The sequence below is a fragment of the Penicillium robsamsonii genome, assembly GCF_028829455.1.
Source record: "Penicillium robsamsonii strain IBT 29466 chromosome Unknown utg000001l_segment0_segment0, whole genome shotgun sequence".
Classification (NCBI taxonomy): Eukaryota; Fungi; Ascomycota; class Eurotiomycetes; order Eurotiales; family Aspergillaceae; genus Penicillium; species Penicillium robsamsonii.
This window is the reverse complement of record NW_026643219.1, coordinates 1657691-1676469: the sequence shown is the minus strand read 5'-3', so window position 1 is coordinate 1676469 and position 18779 is coordinate 1657691. Positions and strand designations below refer to the sequence as shown.

Sequence of the window (18779 nt, the reverse complement as noted above, 5' to 3'; positions counted from 1 at the left end):
GAGAAAGGCACAGAAACCAAGGCCTTGTCTGAGTGGCAAGATGGAAAGACGGGAGAGTAACATGAAACAACCAAGCGAAAGCAAAAGGAACCCAAAAAAGATAGGACCCTCCGATAATATTACAGTTACCAAGCGGAAAGAAAGCAGACAGGTCTGTTTCATCTTTCAAGGCCTGGCTTTGGTATCAAAGCTCGTCCGTTTTGGACACCCGAGACGCCAGTGATGAAAAAAAAAAAAGTTCAAGCGATGGTGGCCTGTAATGGCGTTGGACCCGTAGGTTCAAATGACAAAAAAAGAAATATGCAGTGAGTATGCAAGTTGAAAAGAGAAAAAAAAATGCGATGAGCGACAGCAAAGCCTGCTTTGGTCATAACTATCATCAAGCCAGTCATCTGATTGAGATGAGTGGAAGAAATTAATAAGTGAGAATAGAAGGTTGCATTGACCTCCGGGGCGCAAAGCCCCGGGGGTGGCTGAGCAGATAGTCTTCAAATCAGGAAGGAGACATGGAAAAATATGTCGGGTCATGGAATCGTTTCAAGCCAGGTCTCAAAGGACACAAGGCGGAGAGATCACAAGAATTCGTCAATGGATCTCATGATCAGGGGCTCGCCGCCGGATGGAGGTGAGCGGGGGTCTGCCGGTTCGACGTGGGGGATGGGAGGTGGAGAGAGGGCTGCGGAGCGATCAATCCGGTCGAATGATGGTGGTTCCAAAGGAGTTGGCGAGAAGAATTCGCTCGTCCTTGGTGAAAACAAACCATTGGAGTCTGGCGCATCACGTACAAACACATGTGTTTGTACGAGCGGGTCACAGCTGCTGACGCTGCGCGGCAACCCTCGTGAGGTTCCACGGTGAAATTTCTGTCGGAATGGGAGGGGGACGGGGGACAGACTCCGCTTGGGGGAGTAAGACTTGAATTTTGTGTAGCTACTGCTGTCGTCGCTCGTAGTGGGACGCATCGAGGTCGTTTCTGGGATGGAGAGGCAGCTAACTGAAGGTGCCTGCGACAGTCCGCGGAAGGATGGTCGGCTTGCTTCGTTGGAGGCTGGGCGCTCAGCTCGTGCAACCTGGGGCTCTGAGCTTCGTCGACCGGTTTGGACGAACCACTCCTGGGGTGGGGGCTTCGACGTAGATCCCCGCAGCAATTTAGAGCGGAAGTCTGTGAGCTGGTAGATGAGACTCATATTAGGGCCGACCCACTGGCTCCGTCCCTTGACCGCTTCGTACATCGAATTGAAATCCAAGTGTCGGTTTTTGTACAATCCGTAGGCAATCACCAGCGATGCTGAGCGGCTGGCACCTAGCTGACAATGCACGAGAACTTTCTTTCCTTCGGCGATCCGGTCATCAATCAGCTCACAAAGCGGGAGCAGGTCTTCGAGAATCTCAGAATTGTGGTCCCAACCGACATGAAGGTACTCCGGTTCTAAAGCTGTAGGACTTGCGATAGCAGGGGTTGGCGACTCGGAATCCGAGGGTTGGAATTCCCAAGCAGACTTAAAGGAGATTTCCGAAATCGCAGTCTGGGGCTCCCCGCGGGAGAATCGTTTCGAGGCCATGGAGGCGTTCCGCCATGTGCTCATCACTGTATCATTCCGCTCCTCCTTGCTAGTACTGAACGGGTTCACCACTTCTTTGGCGACGTTGATCACCACGTCGAATTTAGATGCTTCTTCTGCTGTTGGCTCTAGATACAGGTAGACACCAGAGTCGTGGATCCGGATAGGCCCATCCGGGTAGCCACGATCCTTCTTGCGGGTCGACTCACGCGAGTCGGGGTGGTCGTCCTCTTCTTCTAGGCCATGGAGAACACGCCGAGAGAAGCCGGATCCATCAACCGGCTTCAACGTGACAGGGGACGCATCCTCGGACGCGCTAGACGAGCGGCGCATACCAGGATGTGACATTAACCGGGGAAGCTGCATACCTCCCTGTGGGGCGAATGAGGGTGATGTAATCGCTAAGAGCGAAGGTGAGGATTCTGCGTGGCGCAGGGATGGAGTCGGGGGCACGGCATCAGTGATACTAGATAATGGTTTATTGAATGTGGGGGTCTGGATGGTGAGATTGGCGCGTCGCCTGCTCTTAGAAGGGATCACGATGGGAGATGGTGCGGCATCGAAGTGGTGTTTTGACGTCTCCACCATTGATGCAGTAGCGATAGGTGGGTGAGACTGAGACGGGGGCGGCATTCGCAAGGACAAGTTCTTAAGATTACGTGCCCGTCGATTGGGGGAGTCTGGGCGCGTATTATGAGGGGTTGGCTGCGACAGGCGCGGTTCACCGACCGGCGCAAGGCGCGGAGGAAGTTCCATGGGCCGTGTGGAAGGCATGAACTTTGGGTATGAGACCGACATAGCAGAGGGAGATTCCGGCGAGGAGCTCGGAGAGATGTCACCCCCACCGGGCGAATCAAAGGGCGAGATGGTTGTGGTCGGGGAGGACTCGGTCGATGCCGAGGTCATGGATGAAACACTTTCGCGGTGAGGGGAAGGAAGTAGACGTGTATTGACAGGGACATGGGTTGGGTATTGAAGTGGATGGATGGTGTTTGCTTCTTCTTTGTATCGTGGAAGGGGACCACCAAATACCGACATGAAAGACGGAAATGAGTCCGGAAAGGACGGCTGGCTGGTTTGCACTGGCATTGTCCGAGGAGTTGACACTATGAAAGGAGGATTCCTTTCAATCCGGCTCTCAAGAAGCTAGAATGGGGATTCGAGATCGAAGATACACTTGCTGCCTGCGCAAATGAGTCTCTATGAGGAAGAGGGTTAGATTGAATCTAGGGCAACTCGAATGCAAGGGCTTGAGACTAATGGTCCGATGCAAATGACAAGGGGAAGGGCACGATGCATGTCAAGGAGAGGTATAATAAAGATGGAGAACATACCAGATCTAATAAAAGAATATAAAAATAAGGAGAGAGAGAGAGAGAGAGAGAGAGATGAAAGGTTCCTCCAGGGAACTGGAAGGAAAGATAGAAAAGGGAAGGAAAAACAGAGTACGTTTTTTGGACTCTGTGTTTTTTTAGAGATCTCCTTCAAGGGTAATAATACAAAGAGGGGACCGATCCAGAGGGAGATGACACCAATCAGTGCCCTTTGCTCTAATTTTAGCCGCCCAGGAATGTTAAGTCGGCGTCAAACGAACGCAAATGAGAGGCTCGAGAGTGTGCCTCCGCCCACCTTAGTGTATATTATATCTCTACTTGTTACAAGGTATTTAAACCCTTTTCTCCGGAAAATAATTCAAGTCCCTAGACCTGTTAAAGTTGTATATTCAACTGTTATAATACAAACAGCTTACAAGGGGGGAGTTGAGACGGGATGTGGAGATGTGTAGTAAGAGGATATTATTCCAAATGTTCCCGTGTAGAGAATCCACTGGTTTTTTTTTTCTCCATACATTCGAAGGTCAAGGCAGAAAGGAAATCACCGAAATGCGAACGGCACGGGTGAACGGTGGGCTGGCTGATGTGTGGACATGATACCATTGGACCATTCAGCATTTTGGGGGCAATCCCCAAACCCCAAAATGAGATCTGATTGGACGATATCAAGAGGAGAAGGCTCATCCTGAAACCCCATGGATCTGGGTTTGGCGCAGTATGAAACACACCAAATTGGCACTAGTGGGAAACTAGTGTATCTGGGCAGTTTGGGTCTCTCTAGATTCTGTTTACGGGGTATAAATATGTTAATCTATTCTCACTAGAAAAATCATCATACTCCGTACTTGCAGAATTGTATGGTTATTATATCCGGGGTGCCTATGAAGGAAAGTTACCTAGGTATTGAAGCTTAAGGTCCACAAGATAACTTTCAATGACGAATGATCGGCCTTTTTCCACGTGGGCGTAACAATCCTGAAACTGGATCTTCAGTTTGCGATATGCCGATGGGATATTCACATGGTATACACCCAAAATCTGGTTTGTGCTAAAGTGCCAGATAGATGAACCCCTTTCCATGGGTTCTTAAATCAGGGAAAGATGTTTCACCATCTAAAAATAAATGGGAATTGCGATAGCAGCTTACGCTGGGTGTTCTGTTTCAGACTTAAACACTTTCCATTGGTTCGTCAACAAGGACAGCTCAATTAAACTACTCCATACAGGTCAACTCCTGATCACACCTTTTATTATCAATATAAATTGCAAATTTTTATCATTCAGCCGTATAAAATATAGAGCTCTTCAGACTATTCCACAATTGGTTTTCTAATTCACCAGTATTAAAAACAAACCAAAGTACCAAATTGGTCCTATTCTGTATATTATACTGATTGTACGGAATATGTTTAGGTTGTAATTTGCACACCGATTTGTCATGCCAGCTGAGTGGCAGTGCTCACCTAGACAGGCTGAAGGATTTAACTTATAAAGTACGTCACTATATAGTTATCTATGGCCACGGGGATCTAGACAAAAGCGTTATGTGCCAGAACCGTAGGGATCCATGTTAAGTTATATTAGCGAGACCACATGGTATATTGTGTTCAATATACAGAGTACACTAGGACATAGATTACTGGGTAAGCCCCCTTTATTGGCATTTCCTTGCTTATTTCTTCTCTAAGTATAGCCTTATGTTCCAATGATTAACCAAGTACTCCGTAGAGTTCCAACCTTGGAAGGTTGAGGCAGTGCCACACTATGGAGTACCCCGTACCTTGTTACTCCGTTGATTGACCTAGGAAAGCATAATTAACAGAAACTTGTATCCCCAGAATACCTTTCTTAGTCCAAGCTGTCTTATATTTTATTATTTTGGGAATTGACCAGAATAGAATGACCTCAACACTTTCAGCATGTCGTACCTCCATATTGTAGACAATGAAGCGAAATAATCCCTTTCATCCCAAGGTTGACCCTCGGCAATGAAATAAATGGCATAGTATACTGTAGACTAAGTAACCCAGAACAATTTTTGTAAAACTGTTGAACCGTCAAATTCAATTGTTTCAAAGTAACCGTGGTCTCCGCTGAGGCTGAACCATGGTTCAATGCTCTGTTTGTTGTTTTTTTCTCTTTTCTTCTTCTTTTCCCTAGTTTTTTCCCCTTCTTTTATACATGTCCATGTATATTTCTTTTATATCTCCAATTCCATGTAGAATCGTACTGGGGATTAGGTACTATGTAGTATTCAGCATAGTCCGCAGAGACCATCGCGTAGATTCCCAAATTTTAATATTTAGAATCGACAAAAATCAAAAGGGAAGGCTCGTCAATATTGAAATTTTCCCACAGTGTATACCCGCATTGAATATTCTGACAGGTCAAGTCCACAAGTCCTTACTGACATCCTGCAACTATGAACTGTGCATATTTCCAATCCGTCGGAAGTATACAATACTAGCTTTCCCCAGAATCATACTTCACAGGTGCTCCGTACTTACTTTGTACTCCTACAGAGTACAAAGTACAGATGGCTGCAGGTTCCCGTGACCATTCTCAGCCCGACCAGGTCAATCAACATTTCCAACCTTTTCCTCACTCGCGTTCTTTGTCGTTGCACACTCGCTTCGACGGCCCCACCAATGAAACACCCAATCTAACTACCAAACGCTCCTTATTGCACCGCGCCCGGCGATCCGTCCTAAGCTTCAGCTCACCCAGCCCCCAAGCTTCTGAATCTTCCTATGCCTCGAAGAGGCCCAGGCAGGACGAATTATACCAAGATCGCCCTGATGTGAAAAGAACAATGCCATCAAGTCTGGCTTATTCTGGAGCAACCAGAACCCTAAATGAAAATGCTCATCTTAATGGTTTAAATGGCACTCGGATCGAGGACAAGTCCTCGATCAACGAGAGCCGCCCAAAGAACGAGGATGTGTTTTTAAATATTGCGAGAGCCGATTCGGGCCGTCGCGACTCGATAGGTCGTTCGGATTTTAGACGGGTAAGTGGGAATAACACAGGGCTTGAGCCGATCGCATTCCTGATCGCTTGGGCAATCCATCGCTCGTGGCGTCCGCTGAACCCATTTTTGCGAGTGCTCGGTAGCTAACGAGAATATATGGACTAGTCACGGCTTGGTTATTCTAGTCAAAGTCTACGGTCGCCAACGACAGAACAAACCCCCCTCACCCGATCAGCGATACAGCAATATCGACAACCCCTTGCATTTCCAAAATGATTCCCCCACTGCCCCCTACAGCGCTCTCCACACTCCAGCGTCATCCGCCCATCCTCTGGACGACTCAGGTCGCTTCCGCTACAGTAGCCTTGGTTCCGGGGCGCGATCAGCTGTCGGCGTTCCTCGAAGCCGGTTCAGCCGTACGAGCCCAGAAACATCACCGCGCACACCTTCTGCTGCCGAGGAACAGGAGCGTCGGTCCTCTCTGCACGATCCGCGTAGTAGTCGCCATTCGGGACTCTCTACAATCCGAAGCAGCCGACAACCTTCTAGCTCTGAAGTGACCGGGCGACCGCGAGCCGATACAGAACGATCGCGCGCGGATGGAACCGAATCGACATTGTCCATCACGGCCCCCTCGACTGTTTGGGACGAACTAGATGATCTCAAAGATCGGATCAAAAAGTTGGAATTGACTGGGAAGCTACCTCCATCATCTTCGGCAGCGATGTACACCCCTACCAATGAGAGACCGCGGACTGCAAACACCGCCGTTACCACCTTATCCTCCTCGCCGAAGCAACGCCGCAAAACCAGCATCTCAGGTGCAGATACCGAACATAGCCCGGTGCACCCAATTCTGCAATCCGCATTGGCCAAGGCAAAAGCTGTCTTGAGCGGTGACGTGTACACCTCCCTCGAGGCGACAATAACCGATGCTTTGAACCTTTCCACCGCGTTGGGCGTCAATGCCGCACCGTCGGGTACCGTCTCTGTTGTGAATGGAGGATACACCTCACCTGAACGACATGCCCGCCGCAAAGCGGACAGTGTGTGCCGTAGCCTGACTGAGCTTTGCCTAGCCTTGACGGATGAGCAGCTAAAGAATGTCCGACCGTCGTCCAGCCGCGAGACAGGCGTGCAGCCCCAATTATTGAATGGCACGGGGGTGGATGCTCGTATGTCCATACCAACGTATCAGCGAAATGGGAACCACGAGCCCGAAAGCATTGAGCGGCGCCATAGCACGACTCGCATCTCCAGTCGCCTTGAGGCACGTCGGGCATCCCTGGTCAATGCCAGCCCTGGAAACACGCCAGACATGAAACAGAGTCCAACCCAATCTCCCGGCATGTCTAACCCAACCACTCGTCTCAATCGCATGTCAACTTCCCTCCGCAGCCGCAGGCAGACTATTGGCGAGGAGAGTGGAGAGACTGAAAGTCCACATAGTCGTTCGGTCTCAAGAGCCAATACAGAAATTGGTACACCGCTTCCTGCGCAAGCCATCCCCCTCCTCGGCAACGACTCTCCCAAGGTCAGACTTTGTCCCGCTCTATTTCCGGCATGCAGCAGGACCAGAGCGGTCTAGGATACTCCCCCCGCTCCCCGCAATACCAATCGTCACAAATCCCGCAGTCGCAGGCACAGCCATCAGAGCCTCGAACACCGACCCTCTCATCCAGTCTCTCATTCCGCAGAAGCTACATGAGCCCCGCTACATACACTCCTGCGACATCTCGCTCCAACATCCAGGCTGGGTCTCGCCGCTATGGCCTAACCCCTAGCTTCTCTTCCAACAACATACAGGCATCCCCCGTCGAAGAAAATCTACGATTGCCCCAAATGGAGCCCTCCCAGACCAGAATCTTGACCCCATCGAGCAAAGTAGCAACCAGCTACACGCCAATCCAAACACCACGACTGCGAACGAACAGCCTAGGCGCACGGAGATTCGGCCTTCGAAACCGTGTCCCGGCTACCCTCAACAATGTAAACCTCGATGACAGCATCGATTAACGTCCACATCTCCCATATCCTCTGACTGAATCCCACCACCATGGCATGCCAACCGTCGACATATCCGGTTACGTCACCTTCAACTCTTTCACGCAGCGACCCCGCATCTGATCCTGTTTCTTTCGGACATCTGCTTCGACATCGGCGTTCTCGTTCCCATCTTAAAGGACTTTGCTTGTGATATGCATGTCTCACCAGTCACGGCAGTTCGAAGCTTTACCTGTCCATAGCCCCACAAAACATTGCCCTATGCATTCTAACGAATCTCCTCTGTGTTATTTGATCTGAGACGAAACCACATCACGCTGCCAGCACATTACCCATTCTAGTTTCTCTGTGAGATCTTTCTCTACGGGAAAAATCTCGACAGCAACGACACACCATCTCACCATGGACTAACATGTCTACGGGTGATTTGTCAAATTCATGTACAAAACCTACCATTGGCGGCGTCTCTTGTCCATAATACTCTACCGCGTGGCACTATTTCATTTGTGTACCCGCTCTAGGGATTTTGATGTTATTTTACTTTTCTTGTTTTCATTTTTTTTTCTTGTTTATTCTTTTGTCATTTCTCTCAATTCTTGCGGGTACGTTTTGTATCTAGGTCTGTTGCCCGTAGGTTGGTCTTTTTTTCTTATCTCCTTTGTCACAGATGAGCATTTACATAATGATGGAATGGAATGAAATGAGATATTCAAGAGCTTTTGCTTTGTTAACTGGTTTCTAGTAAATGCACACAAGGCGCTCTGGTTTCGCCTCATGGAAAGATACCTAGTATGGATGGATGCTTCAAGTGTCCACTGGCTTACAGATTGTAGTATAGTATAACTTGCTCTTACATCTTGCTAACGAACGTGATCTAAACATGAATCCGATGGACAGACCAACGGATAAAGATATCCTGGCGGATAGACTGAACAGTCCACCTGCCGAGGATATATCAAAAACCTATTTTATTAAATTCAGATAATGGCAATGTCTTATTGACATTTAACGCCATATATTTATATTTGAGAACAACAGCCAAGGTGGTACGTAGCGAGGAGATACATGAAACGGGGGTAATTAGGAGACGAGAAGCGTTTTTTTATTATTTCAAGGTTTCGTTTTCAAAGGGTCAAGATACACCACAAATAAGGAGAGGGTAGTGTTGGTAAAAGGTGATAGCGTTGCAGTAAATCAGGGATCGGAAGGGAACGAGAACAGGGTACATAAGTCGAGGGGATAAGAGTGGATGAAAGACAAGGATCAATATACGCCGCCAGCTATGAACTGGTGGCGTACAAGGTGGAACGATGACAAGGACAAGGAGGAGGTAGAGACCGGGGTAGTGGCGGAGAGGTCTGTGGTTCAGGAGTCGGGATAAAGACGAATTAAGGACATCACGGTGACAGTTCAGCTGGATGTGGGTAGTGAGGAAGGGAACGGTGTGAGGCTGTTGTGATTGACAAAGTTGAGGGTTGGGATCGAGAGACATTCGAGCTGCGATTCAATTCAACGCACAATGGTCAATAGACCACACAAACTTGGTATCTAATACGCATGTGTACCCTCCATCCATCGCAGTGAGCTTTTGCCTTTTTTGTGAATAAGACGTGTGAGGCTAGAACCTCAGAGAGCCGAGGAAGAAGATCAAGACAGAAAGAAGACTTGAAAGCAGAATGAAATAGAGGAATAAAAAGGAAATAAAAGAAGCGCTAGCACATGACCGCCGTTGATCGTGACCGACAAGTCTCCAAGGAAGTCGTAAGGTCAGAGAACACAAAGGAGTCCTGCTAGGACCGTCTCATCCGCACACACACTAGAGAGGATCCCAAAGGGTTTACTCCTGGGGAAGCTGGCTGCGGCGAGTCTTCTCAGCTTCCAGGTTCTCATAAAGAAGGTACAGGGCCTTTTCGTTGGCCTGAGCACTTCCCATGATGGTGAACATGCGCTCGCCGGTCTCGTCATGAGGAGCCTTGGCGATCGAAATGCGAGCGCCAGAGCTTCGGCGGATCTCCGTGATCTTGGTTCCGCCTCGGCCGATGATGCATCCAACCATGTCCGCGGGAATGCTGATGTTCTGGGTCTGGATCTCCTCGCCATCTTCCGTAACTAGGGGATAGCCGCGGTTTCCAGCATCGGAGTTGGATCGGCGGTTATAGCTACCATCGCTGAAGTCGGCGCCGTTGCCGGTACGGTTGTACTGACGGCTGTTACTGTTGTTCTGGTAGCTATTTCCAGCCGGGGGGTTGTTGTTGATCGGCTGCGAGCCGCTGAGAGAAGCGCGCACGGCGGGGTTGTAGAGAACAGTGCCGGTTCCGCGCTGCCAGTCGTCAAGCAGACACTTGCCAATTTCCCAGATGGCCTTCTCGATGCCCTCGGGGGTACCCTGGACCTCAACAATACGCTCTGTGGATTGGGGGAGCATTTCCTTCTGCGCGACCATCCGAACACCCGATGCATCCTGAATGTGCTTGATCTTCAGACCCTGTCGTCCAATGATGGTACCCATCTGGTTGTGGGAGATCAGAAGGCGAATGGCTAGAGACAGTTAGAATAGGCTCGAATCGGAATGAGATTTTTCGGATTCTCTGTATAGGTCCCTTAAACTCGCCATATAGAAGGACGAGTCCAAATTAAAATATCGAGGGAGACAAAAAAAGATATCACTTACGGTGGGTCCCATTGTTAGAGACAATGCCGCCCATGCCCATTTGCGGGGCACCCTCCAAAAGACCCTTTGCGACGATCGCATAGGCCCGAGCAAGCGAGCGCAATTGACCAGTAACGGTCAGGACACGGTCATGGACACCGGGAACTACCTTGCTCACACCGGCCTTGACACCGGTCTCGTCGCGAAGGTCGGCAACGTTCTTGCCAGCCTTGCCGATGATGACACCAGCCTCCTTGGAGGAGACGATAGCACGCAGAGTCAGCTCAGCGATGGCATACTCCTCCTCAGTCTTGAGGGGGGCTTCGAGATCACCCTGATCGGCGAGGTTGTCGTTGAAGTTATCGGTCATGGGCTCGTCCACGACGGTGGTTTGGTGAATCTCAGTAGAATCCATTTTTGTTGGTAATCGATGAAGGTGGGAGAAGCGGTTTGAAAGGGTCGAGTGGTGGGATAGAAGGTTTCTTGAAGACCGTACGGTCGCGGGATGCGGACGGTAGAGACTTCACATCCAAATAGTGATAAAGTCAGCTTTGCAATAGAGGTAAAAAGAAGTGCGCATGAGACGCGATGCGCAAATGAAGTTGGGGGAAATGCGTGGAATGGGATCAAACTGCTAGAAAGAGGACTCACAGAGGGAGATTAGGAAGTGGAGAAAAGGATGGGAGGGGAAAGCGGCAGAATCTCGGATTAAGAGAGGGGGAAGAAGGGAGATGTGAATAGAAAAAGCTGAGCGAAAGGGGAGGGGGAGGAGAAGAGAGGAAGAAAGGAAGAAGGTGAGGAGAAAGATGGAGATGTGAAAGAGTGAAGAAGTTGAGGTGAGTGTTTTGCTTTAAGCGGAGACCCGAGTATGAAAATCTACCTCTTTTTTTTTGTGACCTTTTCTTCTTTTTTGTATGAATTTTTTTTATATTTCTACTCTCCTGTTGTCATTCTATTTAATATCACCTCTTGGTGATATATATAGGGAATTGATATTTGAACCCCCCCCTTTGGATAAACGTCCCCCCCCCTCCATGCCTGAGCTTTCAGGTGGAAGTTCCTAATTGGGTACCGCTTCTGCCTTGACACCGATTTTGCCCTCCATATCCCTTACCGCCTTCCACTTTTATGTACCGCCTTTCTGCGAAAGTCCCATACAAATGTAACAAGATGTCCAGTAGGTACCTACGCTGTACATGTACAATGTCATTTATATCATATCTCACTCTATAGGTGGGACTTAGTACAGCATTTTCATGAATTGCTCACTCAACTACTCCGTTAGAGCAAGGAACCCGCCGCGATAAAGAGGACGGGGACGGAGAAAGGCATAGAATGTAGCATAATGAGCGAGAATAGATCAGTACCCAAGTTAGAAAATAAGTAACTGTGTTCAAAAGGCAGGTCTTTTCATTATTAATAGTGGGCAGAATACTTGGCAGAAAGAATATGGAGTGGCAGAAACCGGGAAGAATTCTGATTAAGAAAGCGGTAGTTACATGGGGTTTAGACAGGGGTGTGTCTATATCAACACCCTATGTGTAACTATATACGTTCTCTACTGATCTCTACTGGTCGGCCTTGAATATCACCTTTTGCACCTGCATCTTGTTGAATATATCATAGCCCTCCACTGCCTGTGAGAGAGGCATAATGTGATCGGCCATGAAGCCAAGCTTATGTTGGTTCCTCGTGAGCACCTCCAGTGCCCGAGGAGCAACAGAACGAACAGGGCATCGGCCCATTTGGACGGTGAGGTTCTTGGAGTAGGCATCATTGCCATCCCAGGGAATCTAAGTATCTAATTAGCAGCAATACTGTGACCAAATCCAGATCTACTTACCTCTCCATTGTGAACACCCACACTGCTGATGGTTCCCCAAGGCCGCAGCAGTTCGAAGCCAGTGCGCAAGGCAGGACTCAGTCCGACCACTTCAATGACAGCATCGGCACCGCGTCCATTTGTCAGCTCCTGAACACGCTTGTCTAGCCCAGCCCGATCCAGCTGGAAGTTCCATGGTTCAGCACCGAGCGACTTGGCAAGCTCCAGTCTCGACGGGACCGAGTCAACTGCCAGGATGTGCTTGGGCTTGTACTCTAGAGCATTGATGAGCGCACATAGGCCGACAGGTCCACATCCAATCAGGACTACTGTCTGTTCAGCAATCTGCTCTGGGGTCGAGTTCTTGAATGCATTGTTGGCTGCGAACCAGCCTGTGGGGAAGATATCTCCCATGAGCACCAAATACTTCTCGTCAACGCCCTCGGGGGCCTTCATGACGGAACCGTCAGCATTCGGGATTCGGGCCTGGTTAGTCTTAATATCAGCATATAGAGCAAAAACATAACATGCTTAGAAACCCACGTATTCAGCCTGTCCACCGTTCAGGCTGCCACATCCGAAAAGTTCGTTCTTATCACAGCGAGAAGACCACCCTTGCTTGCAGTAGAAGCACTCACCGCTATCAAGATATCAGCGTAACGTTCGTGTCTACAATGGCACTGCAAAACAAGCATGTAATGAGCATGCAGCTTACCAGGAAGTAGTAAACGCAGTGACAACACGGTCACCCTTCTGGAGAGTCTTAACCGCGCTACCCATCTCAACGACCTCGCCCACGAACTCATGGCCCATGATGAATCCTGTTCCTGCAGGCTCGATGCCACGGAACATGTGCAACTCACTATAGAATATTATGAGAATTAGCACTGATATTCTTTTCATAAAATAAGTATAGATGAATCCTACCTTCCACAAAGCGCAGTATACCCCACCTTGACTACAATATCCCCCGGGTTCTGCACCTTTGGAATAGGCCGCTGCTCAACAGCGACCTTGTAGGGGCCGTGAAACACGACCGCCTGCATCATACCAGAATCTGAGGGGGCGGGGGTCATTCTAACGATGTCAATTACCAATATTTTGCAGAGAGATACCGTGGTTGAAGTATGAGAGCAGAGACTCACTTTGGGGTTTGGTGGGGGAATTCGGAAACCGCCTTTGCTACAAAGATAGTGGATATAGTTAAATTTCTTCAATATCGGGCGATCAGATTGCAGACGGATCCGAGTGGGTTAAAAGAAATCTATTGACTAATTTCTCCATTCTCGGGCTTCTGTGCGAATCATCTGGTGGGGCTGGTACATTGCCCACGGTGGTCGGTATCCACTGAAAGCGATGCCGAAAATAGGATATAGATAGAGATGGCTGGTTTTCCAACACGAAGGTTTCCTTCTATATGATGTATGTGTTTGTGAATGAAGACAGACTAACTTGGGGATTTGAGCTACTACTACGAGACTATCGACTCTTATAGATTGTTGATGCTACGTGGGAGAGAGATAAACCGTCAAACTATATTCCAAGGACGCACCAAAAAGCCTAGCATGGCACTCAAGTCCTGCTCTGCAAATGTGTAGCTGGGATCCGGTTTCATCTGGTCCAAAGAAACTGTGCAAAAAAGAAAATGCCAAATACTCCATGTTACACCTTTCGCGAACACCAAAGCTGAGAAAAAGAAGGCAAAGCAGGCCGCAAGAATCAGTCTCGAAAAGCACAAAGACGCAAGAATGCTCGGAGAATGTAGCCCCATGCTTATCATAAAATCGGGAACTGGCCTGTCAGGTGCACGAATTGAAGATCAAGATCGACACACATAAAGGTCATCGAACGAGTGGAAGGAAGTTTCACTCCCACTAACAAACGACGCAGAATAACTCCTCCTCGAGAATGAACTTCCCCTCCTTGTATTTCTCGCTGCTCTCGTATGCCTTGTCGTACTTCCATCCTACCGTTTCCTTGCACTGCCTGCAGACGATGTCGCGCACGATATGTCGACCTGTCGTCATGCTGCGCTCTACAGCTTCGCCTTGCGTGACGTTGACAACTTTATTGAAGAGGTATGCTTTCCCGTGCTGGCCTCGGAAGTTCTAGTGAGTCGAAAGTCATGGGTCAGCGTCAAGTTATTCATAGCAGGAAGTGTGTAGGAAGAATAGGATTTGACGAGTTATCATACCCGGCTCATGATGTCGTTAAAGTCTGCCAGGTGAGTCTTGCATCCCTTACACCCAAAAATCTTGTTGGCAGTCAAGTAGACGTTGTATGAGAGACCCATGGTGGCTGTGGTTATTCGGTTATTGCCGGAGAGGCGTAGGATGTGTTTCTGTGGGGATCTGAGATGGCAGTCGAGGTCCTGAGAAGTGAGCTCGAAGCAGCAGAGTGCTGACACTTGAATCTAGAAGGGGATATGCGGGCCCTTTATTGAAAAGGGGCAGCGTGTTTGCCTGCTTTCTTCGATATGGAGTAGTTGGCCCCGCCCTGGCTTCGGTTTGGGAGGACCTATGCCGTAGCCTTGCTGCTGACCCCCTTAAATGGGCTTGCGGCTTTATACTCTGTCAAGTGTAGGGTTTCAAAATTTATGAGAAAGTATTCCAGGCCTTGCAGAGGGTCTATGGAAGGAGGAGGATGTGTCGGACTTCACAGCCCTGGAGCTGACGTGTAGACGATAAGCCGATAAGCGGATCAGGAGGAAACTCGGGATTCGCGGAGAAAGTAGGTGGGTTAAAGGGCTTTTTAGAAAGATCAGCTCGCTCAGGGTGTGTGTACAAATGTTTCAAAAGTCAAGTGAGCTGATCCCAGGTGAGTTCGGAGGCTTAAGTCACAGTGCCTGAGGCCCCGCACTTGGTCCCAACCCCCGAGAGCTTCCTTTGTCACGACCTTGTACTTCACTTGAGAGATTTGAACCCACTACAGGGGATATACGAGAGTGCACTAGGTATAGGCAAGTTATTTTGGGGGTAATCATCAATTCAGAATCCCTGTACATAAGGCGCCGGTAACATGCGCTCCTCCAAGTATGCTCAAATGACAAAATTACATGTCTGAATCAGCTGCATTCTAATTTTTTACAGAAAGCCCTTTCACATCTCTCTGCTTCACTCGTAGTCCTTCACGTAACGACCAGGCAGCTCAACATCCCACATAGGTCGCTCCACCACTGCAACTTCCAGCATCCCACTCGGGCTCTGGTCATCGGAACCGTCATCTGACAAGGTGTTGAGAGGAACGATACCGAGGATATCACGGTACTTATAGGTGTGCCACCACCGACGAGTAGGCTGAGTTGAGGCACCATTGACCTCCACAAGCTGCTTCTTCGGGGTATCGCTAGCGCCATTGGCACCAAGCAGAGATTGGTTCTTCCGAGATCCCTTCCGTGGGGTTTCAGTTTCGACAACAGTTCCATCTCCACGTCGTAGACGGGCGAGGGTTGACTCATTGGTGGCTGCAAAGGTTTCGTCGTACTCGTAGGCTTCGTCGTCTTCGCCTGCGACACGAGGACGTTCCTTTTCCAGCGCGATCCATTCTCCCTGTGATTCATCGCTGCCGACGATCTTGCGGACCTTGGTCCCAAAGTGGATATCCATCTGTGACTGAGGGATTCGATCACCAGCACCGGTGTTGTGTTTCCTCCGCTCGTCTTCATCGTCATCGAGGGCTTCGCGCTTGCGTTTCGATGCCTTGACAAGCTGACCCGCGATCTTGCCCTCTTCGGTCCCAGCTTCAGCCTCATCGGGGGAGGGGAAGTCTTGGAGCAGATCAAACATCCACAGCCATGATGCTCCATAGAGCCAGAGGCGCTCGCGGCCCTCAAAGAGGTCCCACATGCAGCCCATAGCTCGGTCCTTAACTCCTCGGAACTCTGCAGGAAGGTATGCCTTGGGATTGCGTCTTGACCAGTCGGACAATTTGCCATCCCGAGCGTCGAATTCGATAAGCTGGTGCTCACTTGTGAGGACCATTAGTCGAGATTCGCCAGACTGATGCGTGGCATTGGATAGGAGCTTTTGTGTGGGGGCAGAATTGGGACGGAAGGACAACAAAGTAATGCCGGACTTCATACGAGGAATTGGTGATTCGGTGGCAGCGGTAGTCCAGCGCTCGCCCTCAATCACGACATCCTCGTCCTCATCATCGGATGAATCGTCGTCGGAATCCGAGGTTCCGCTACGCTTGACCGCACCGTTTGCGGGTGCTGTGGCTGTCTCCAGGACCCAGGTGTCGACACAGCCAGAGATATCACCACTCGCCAGAACCTTGCCGTCATCTGAAAACACTACAGATCGTATCGTTCTCTCGTAGTCACCCAATGTTCCGTGGGATGCCTTTTCGTGTCGTACGTGACGTGTGGCTCTCTTGAGCTTTGCAAATTGTGGCATCACCTGAGGCTTCTCATTAGACACGGAGGTTTGCTGGATCCTTGCCATGTAGATGTCGCTGTTGGGGCGAACAATTGAAAGCCATCGGCCGTCGGGGGAGATGGATACAAGGCGAGCACCTTCATCGGAAAGCACCTTGGGTACTTCGATCTTCTGGATGCGCAGAGCACCCTTCTCATCGCCCTTTCGTCGACGAAGAGAAAACAATTTGACCTCAGAAATGGTTGCAATAGCGAGCGTCTTGCCATCTGAAGACAACATCGCCGATGAGATGTTTTCCTCGCCCTGGATCAGCACCTTTCCGACGAGTCTATGCCGTTGGCCATCAATGTTCTCATGCAAAGATGCAGGGCCTCGCGACACACGCCACAAGCTCACTTCTCTGTCCCAGAAACTCATAACCAAACGAGACGACGGCGCGGAGGTGAGCTGAGGAATCTGCGGGAGACTCGAAAGCTTGCGGTGGTGTTCCTTTCCAAATTCACGAAGAGGGAGAACGATCGGCGTTGCATCGGGACCTTTGAACGAGATAAGTTAGCATTGCTAGAGCACATCAAATTCATAGCGGGCAAAGGTTAACATACCTCCAGATACAGCGATACTGATATCCTTTGTCTCATAGACAGCAAATGTCTTGACATCGTGGGTGTGGTAGCGACGATGCATGATCTCAGCCCAGCGACCCTTCTTGTCGCCCTTCTCGCCCTCCTTCTTGCGGTAGACAACCGTCCTCTGATCGGCACCGCCACTGATAACGGTGTCTCCATTGGCACTCACTGCGATATCAAGAGTATCGGCAAGATGGCCCTGTATCCGTTGAACGAGAGAATAGTTCTTTGCATCCCAGAAACGAATTTCACCAGCAGAGTCACCGGAAACGATCGTGCCATCCGGGAGGCATTTCACCGACCAAACCAACAATTCCTTCGGGCCACCAGTGGGACCTTTGCCCAGAGAGATTGTCCGCAGCAACTGACCAGTGCGAATATCGAAGAGACGTATAGAACTATCAGCGTAACCCGCGACAATGGTATTGCGGTTCTGGAAGGTAACGCTCAGGACGCGTGCTCTTTTCGTTGAAGGACGCATCAGGCGCAAAAATTTGAGCTCGTTATCGGCAGTAGACAAGATGACAATTGACCCATCCGCACATCCTGCAGCGAGGTGCTGACCTGTGTACTCGCCCTCAGCGGGGGTAATCGCCTTTCCATCTTTGCCCTTGGTCGGCTGCCAGCGAGGCTGCGCAGCAAGACACCAAATCTCTCCATAGTTTCCACTGGAGTGGCGCAACGGGCGGCCATTCTCAAGATCCCATTCGGTGACGGCTGTGGAGTATCCAATGCTAAACAGACGCAGTTTTCCTGGTAATTTGGCGCCATCGGGCCCATCCTCCTGGGGATCCAGAGTCCATGCAAGTCCTTCGATACTTCTATCCTTGCCACCACGCATCACGGTCTCCTGGAACCAGGCACCGCGCATCGGGTTCCATATTTCAATATCACCATTCGCACGACCGATCGCGAGTCGGAGGGTGGGTACGCCACGTCCAGCTAGATCTGCTGACGGGGGATGCGAGAATGCAAGTGCATTGATCGCTTGTGGGTTATAAGAAACGAAACGGCAACGGTGAATATCCATGATTGAAGATGTGGGCTTCGAAGCCAGAAAGCTCGTTTCGGATGGTTTTAAACGGTGTGCAAATCAGAAACGGGGGTGCTGAAGATCAATTCAGAAATAATTCAGCTTGGGCTGTAAAACCAGCCTTTAGACAGTCATCTCTTAAACACAAAGGGGTGATTATAGCGTGGTGCCGAAGCTTTCCTTGCGACTGTTGCGCTGCCGCTTTTTTTTTCTGTAGATAATTTTTAGCGGCCGGAATATCTTAACTAGTTTGGTATGTTTTCCCGAGATCACGTGTGGGGCATCGAATATCATTGTGCCTCGCAAATCAGGCCAATATTTACATGAACGTTCATGAGAAGAGCAAACAATATCTTTGTCGCTAAAAGTCTTCTGTCAAGCGGGTATGCTCTTAGTTG

The 18779-nt window shown here is 49.6% G+C and overlaps 5 protein-coding genes across 5 annotated transcripts; 1 reads left to right on the top strand and 4 right to left on the bottom strand.

The window, feature by feature from the left end:
* Window positions 1-572: 572 nt before the first annotated feature.
* dspD (putative protein-tyrosine phosphatase) lies at window positions 573-2651 on the bottom strand (the record flags this gene model as incomplete). The annotated part of the gene is made up of 1 exon (XM_057224952.1): window positions 573-2651. One exon carries the CDS (start codon window positions 2649-2651, stop codon window positions 573-575), a length of 2079 nt encoding a protein of 692 aa, XP_057088968.1.
* Window positions 2652-5432: 2781 nt separating this feature from the next.
* On the top strand, window positions 5433-7883 carry N7447_000675 (putative LPXTG-motif cell wall anchor domain protein; the record flags this gene model as incomplete). The annotated part of the gene is made up of 3 exons (XM_057224951.1): window positions 5433-5906; window positions 6001-7348; window positions 7402-7883. 3 exons carry the CDS (start codon window positions 5433-5435, stop codon window positions 7881-7883), a joined length of 2304 nt encoding a protein of 767 aa, XP_057088967.1.
* A 1825-nt stretch (window positions 7884-9708) lies between these two features.
* N7447_000674 (KH domain-containing protein) lies at window positions 9709-10936 on the bottom strand (the record flags this gene model as incomplete). Its single annotated transcript, XM_057224950.1, has 2 exons — window positions 9709-10409; window positions 10543-10936. The coding sequence occupies 2 exons, from the start codon at window positions 10934-10936 to the stop codon at window positions 9709-9711; spliced, it is 1095 nt and encodes a 364-aa protein (XP_057088966.1).
* A 1153-nt stretch (window positions 10937-12089) lies between these two features.
* On the bottom strand, window positions 12090-14636 carry N7447_000673 (Yippee-like protein; the record flags this gene model as incomplete). Its single annotated transcript, XM_057224949.1, has 8 exons — window positions 12090-12314; window positions 12365-12829; window positions 12887-12983; window positions 13059-13205; window positions 13271-13420; window positions 13489-13525; window positions 14223-14451; window positions 14538-14636. The coding sequence occupies 8 exons, from the start codon at window positions 14634-14636 to the stop codon at window positions 12090-12092; spliced, it is 1449 nt and encodes a 482-aa protein (XP_057088965.1).
* Window positions 14637-15456: 820 nt separating this feature from the next.
* Window positions 15457-18378, bottom strand: ura7 (small subunit rRNA maturation protein UTP4; the record flags this gene model as incomplete). The annotated part of the gene is made up of 2 exons (XM_057224948.1): window positions 15457-17258; window positions 17325-18378. 2 exons carry the CDS (start codon window positions 18376-18378, stop codon window positions 15457-15459), a joined length of 2856 nt encoding a protein of 951 aa, XP_057088964.1.
* Window positions 18379-18779: the final 401 nt, after the last annotated feature.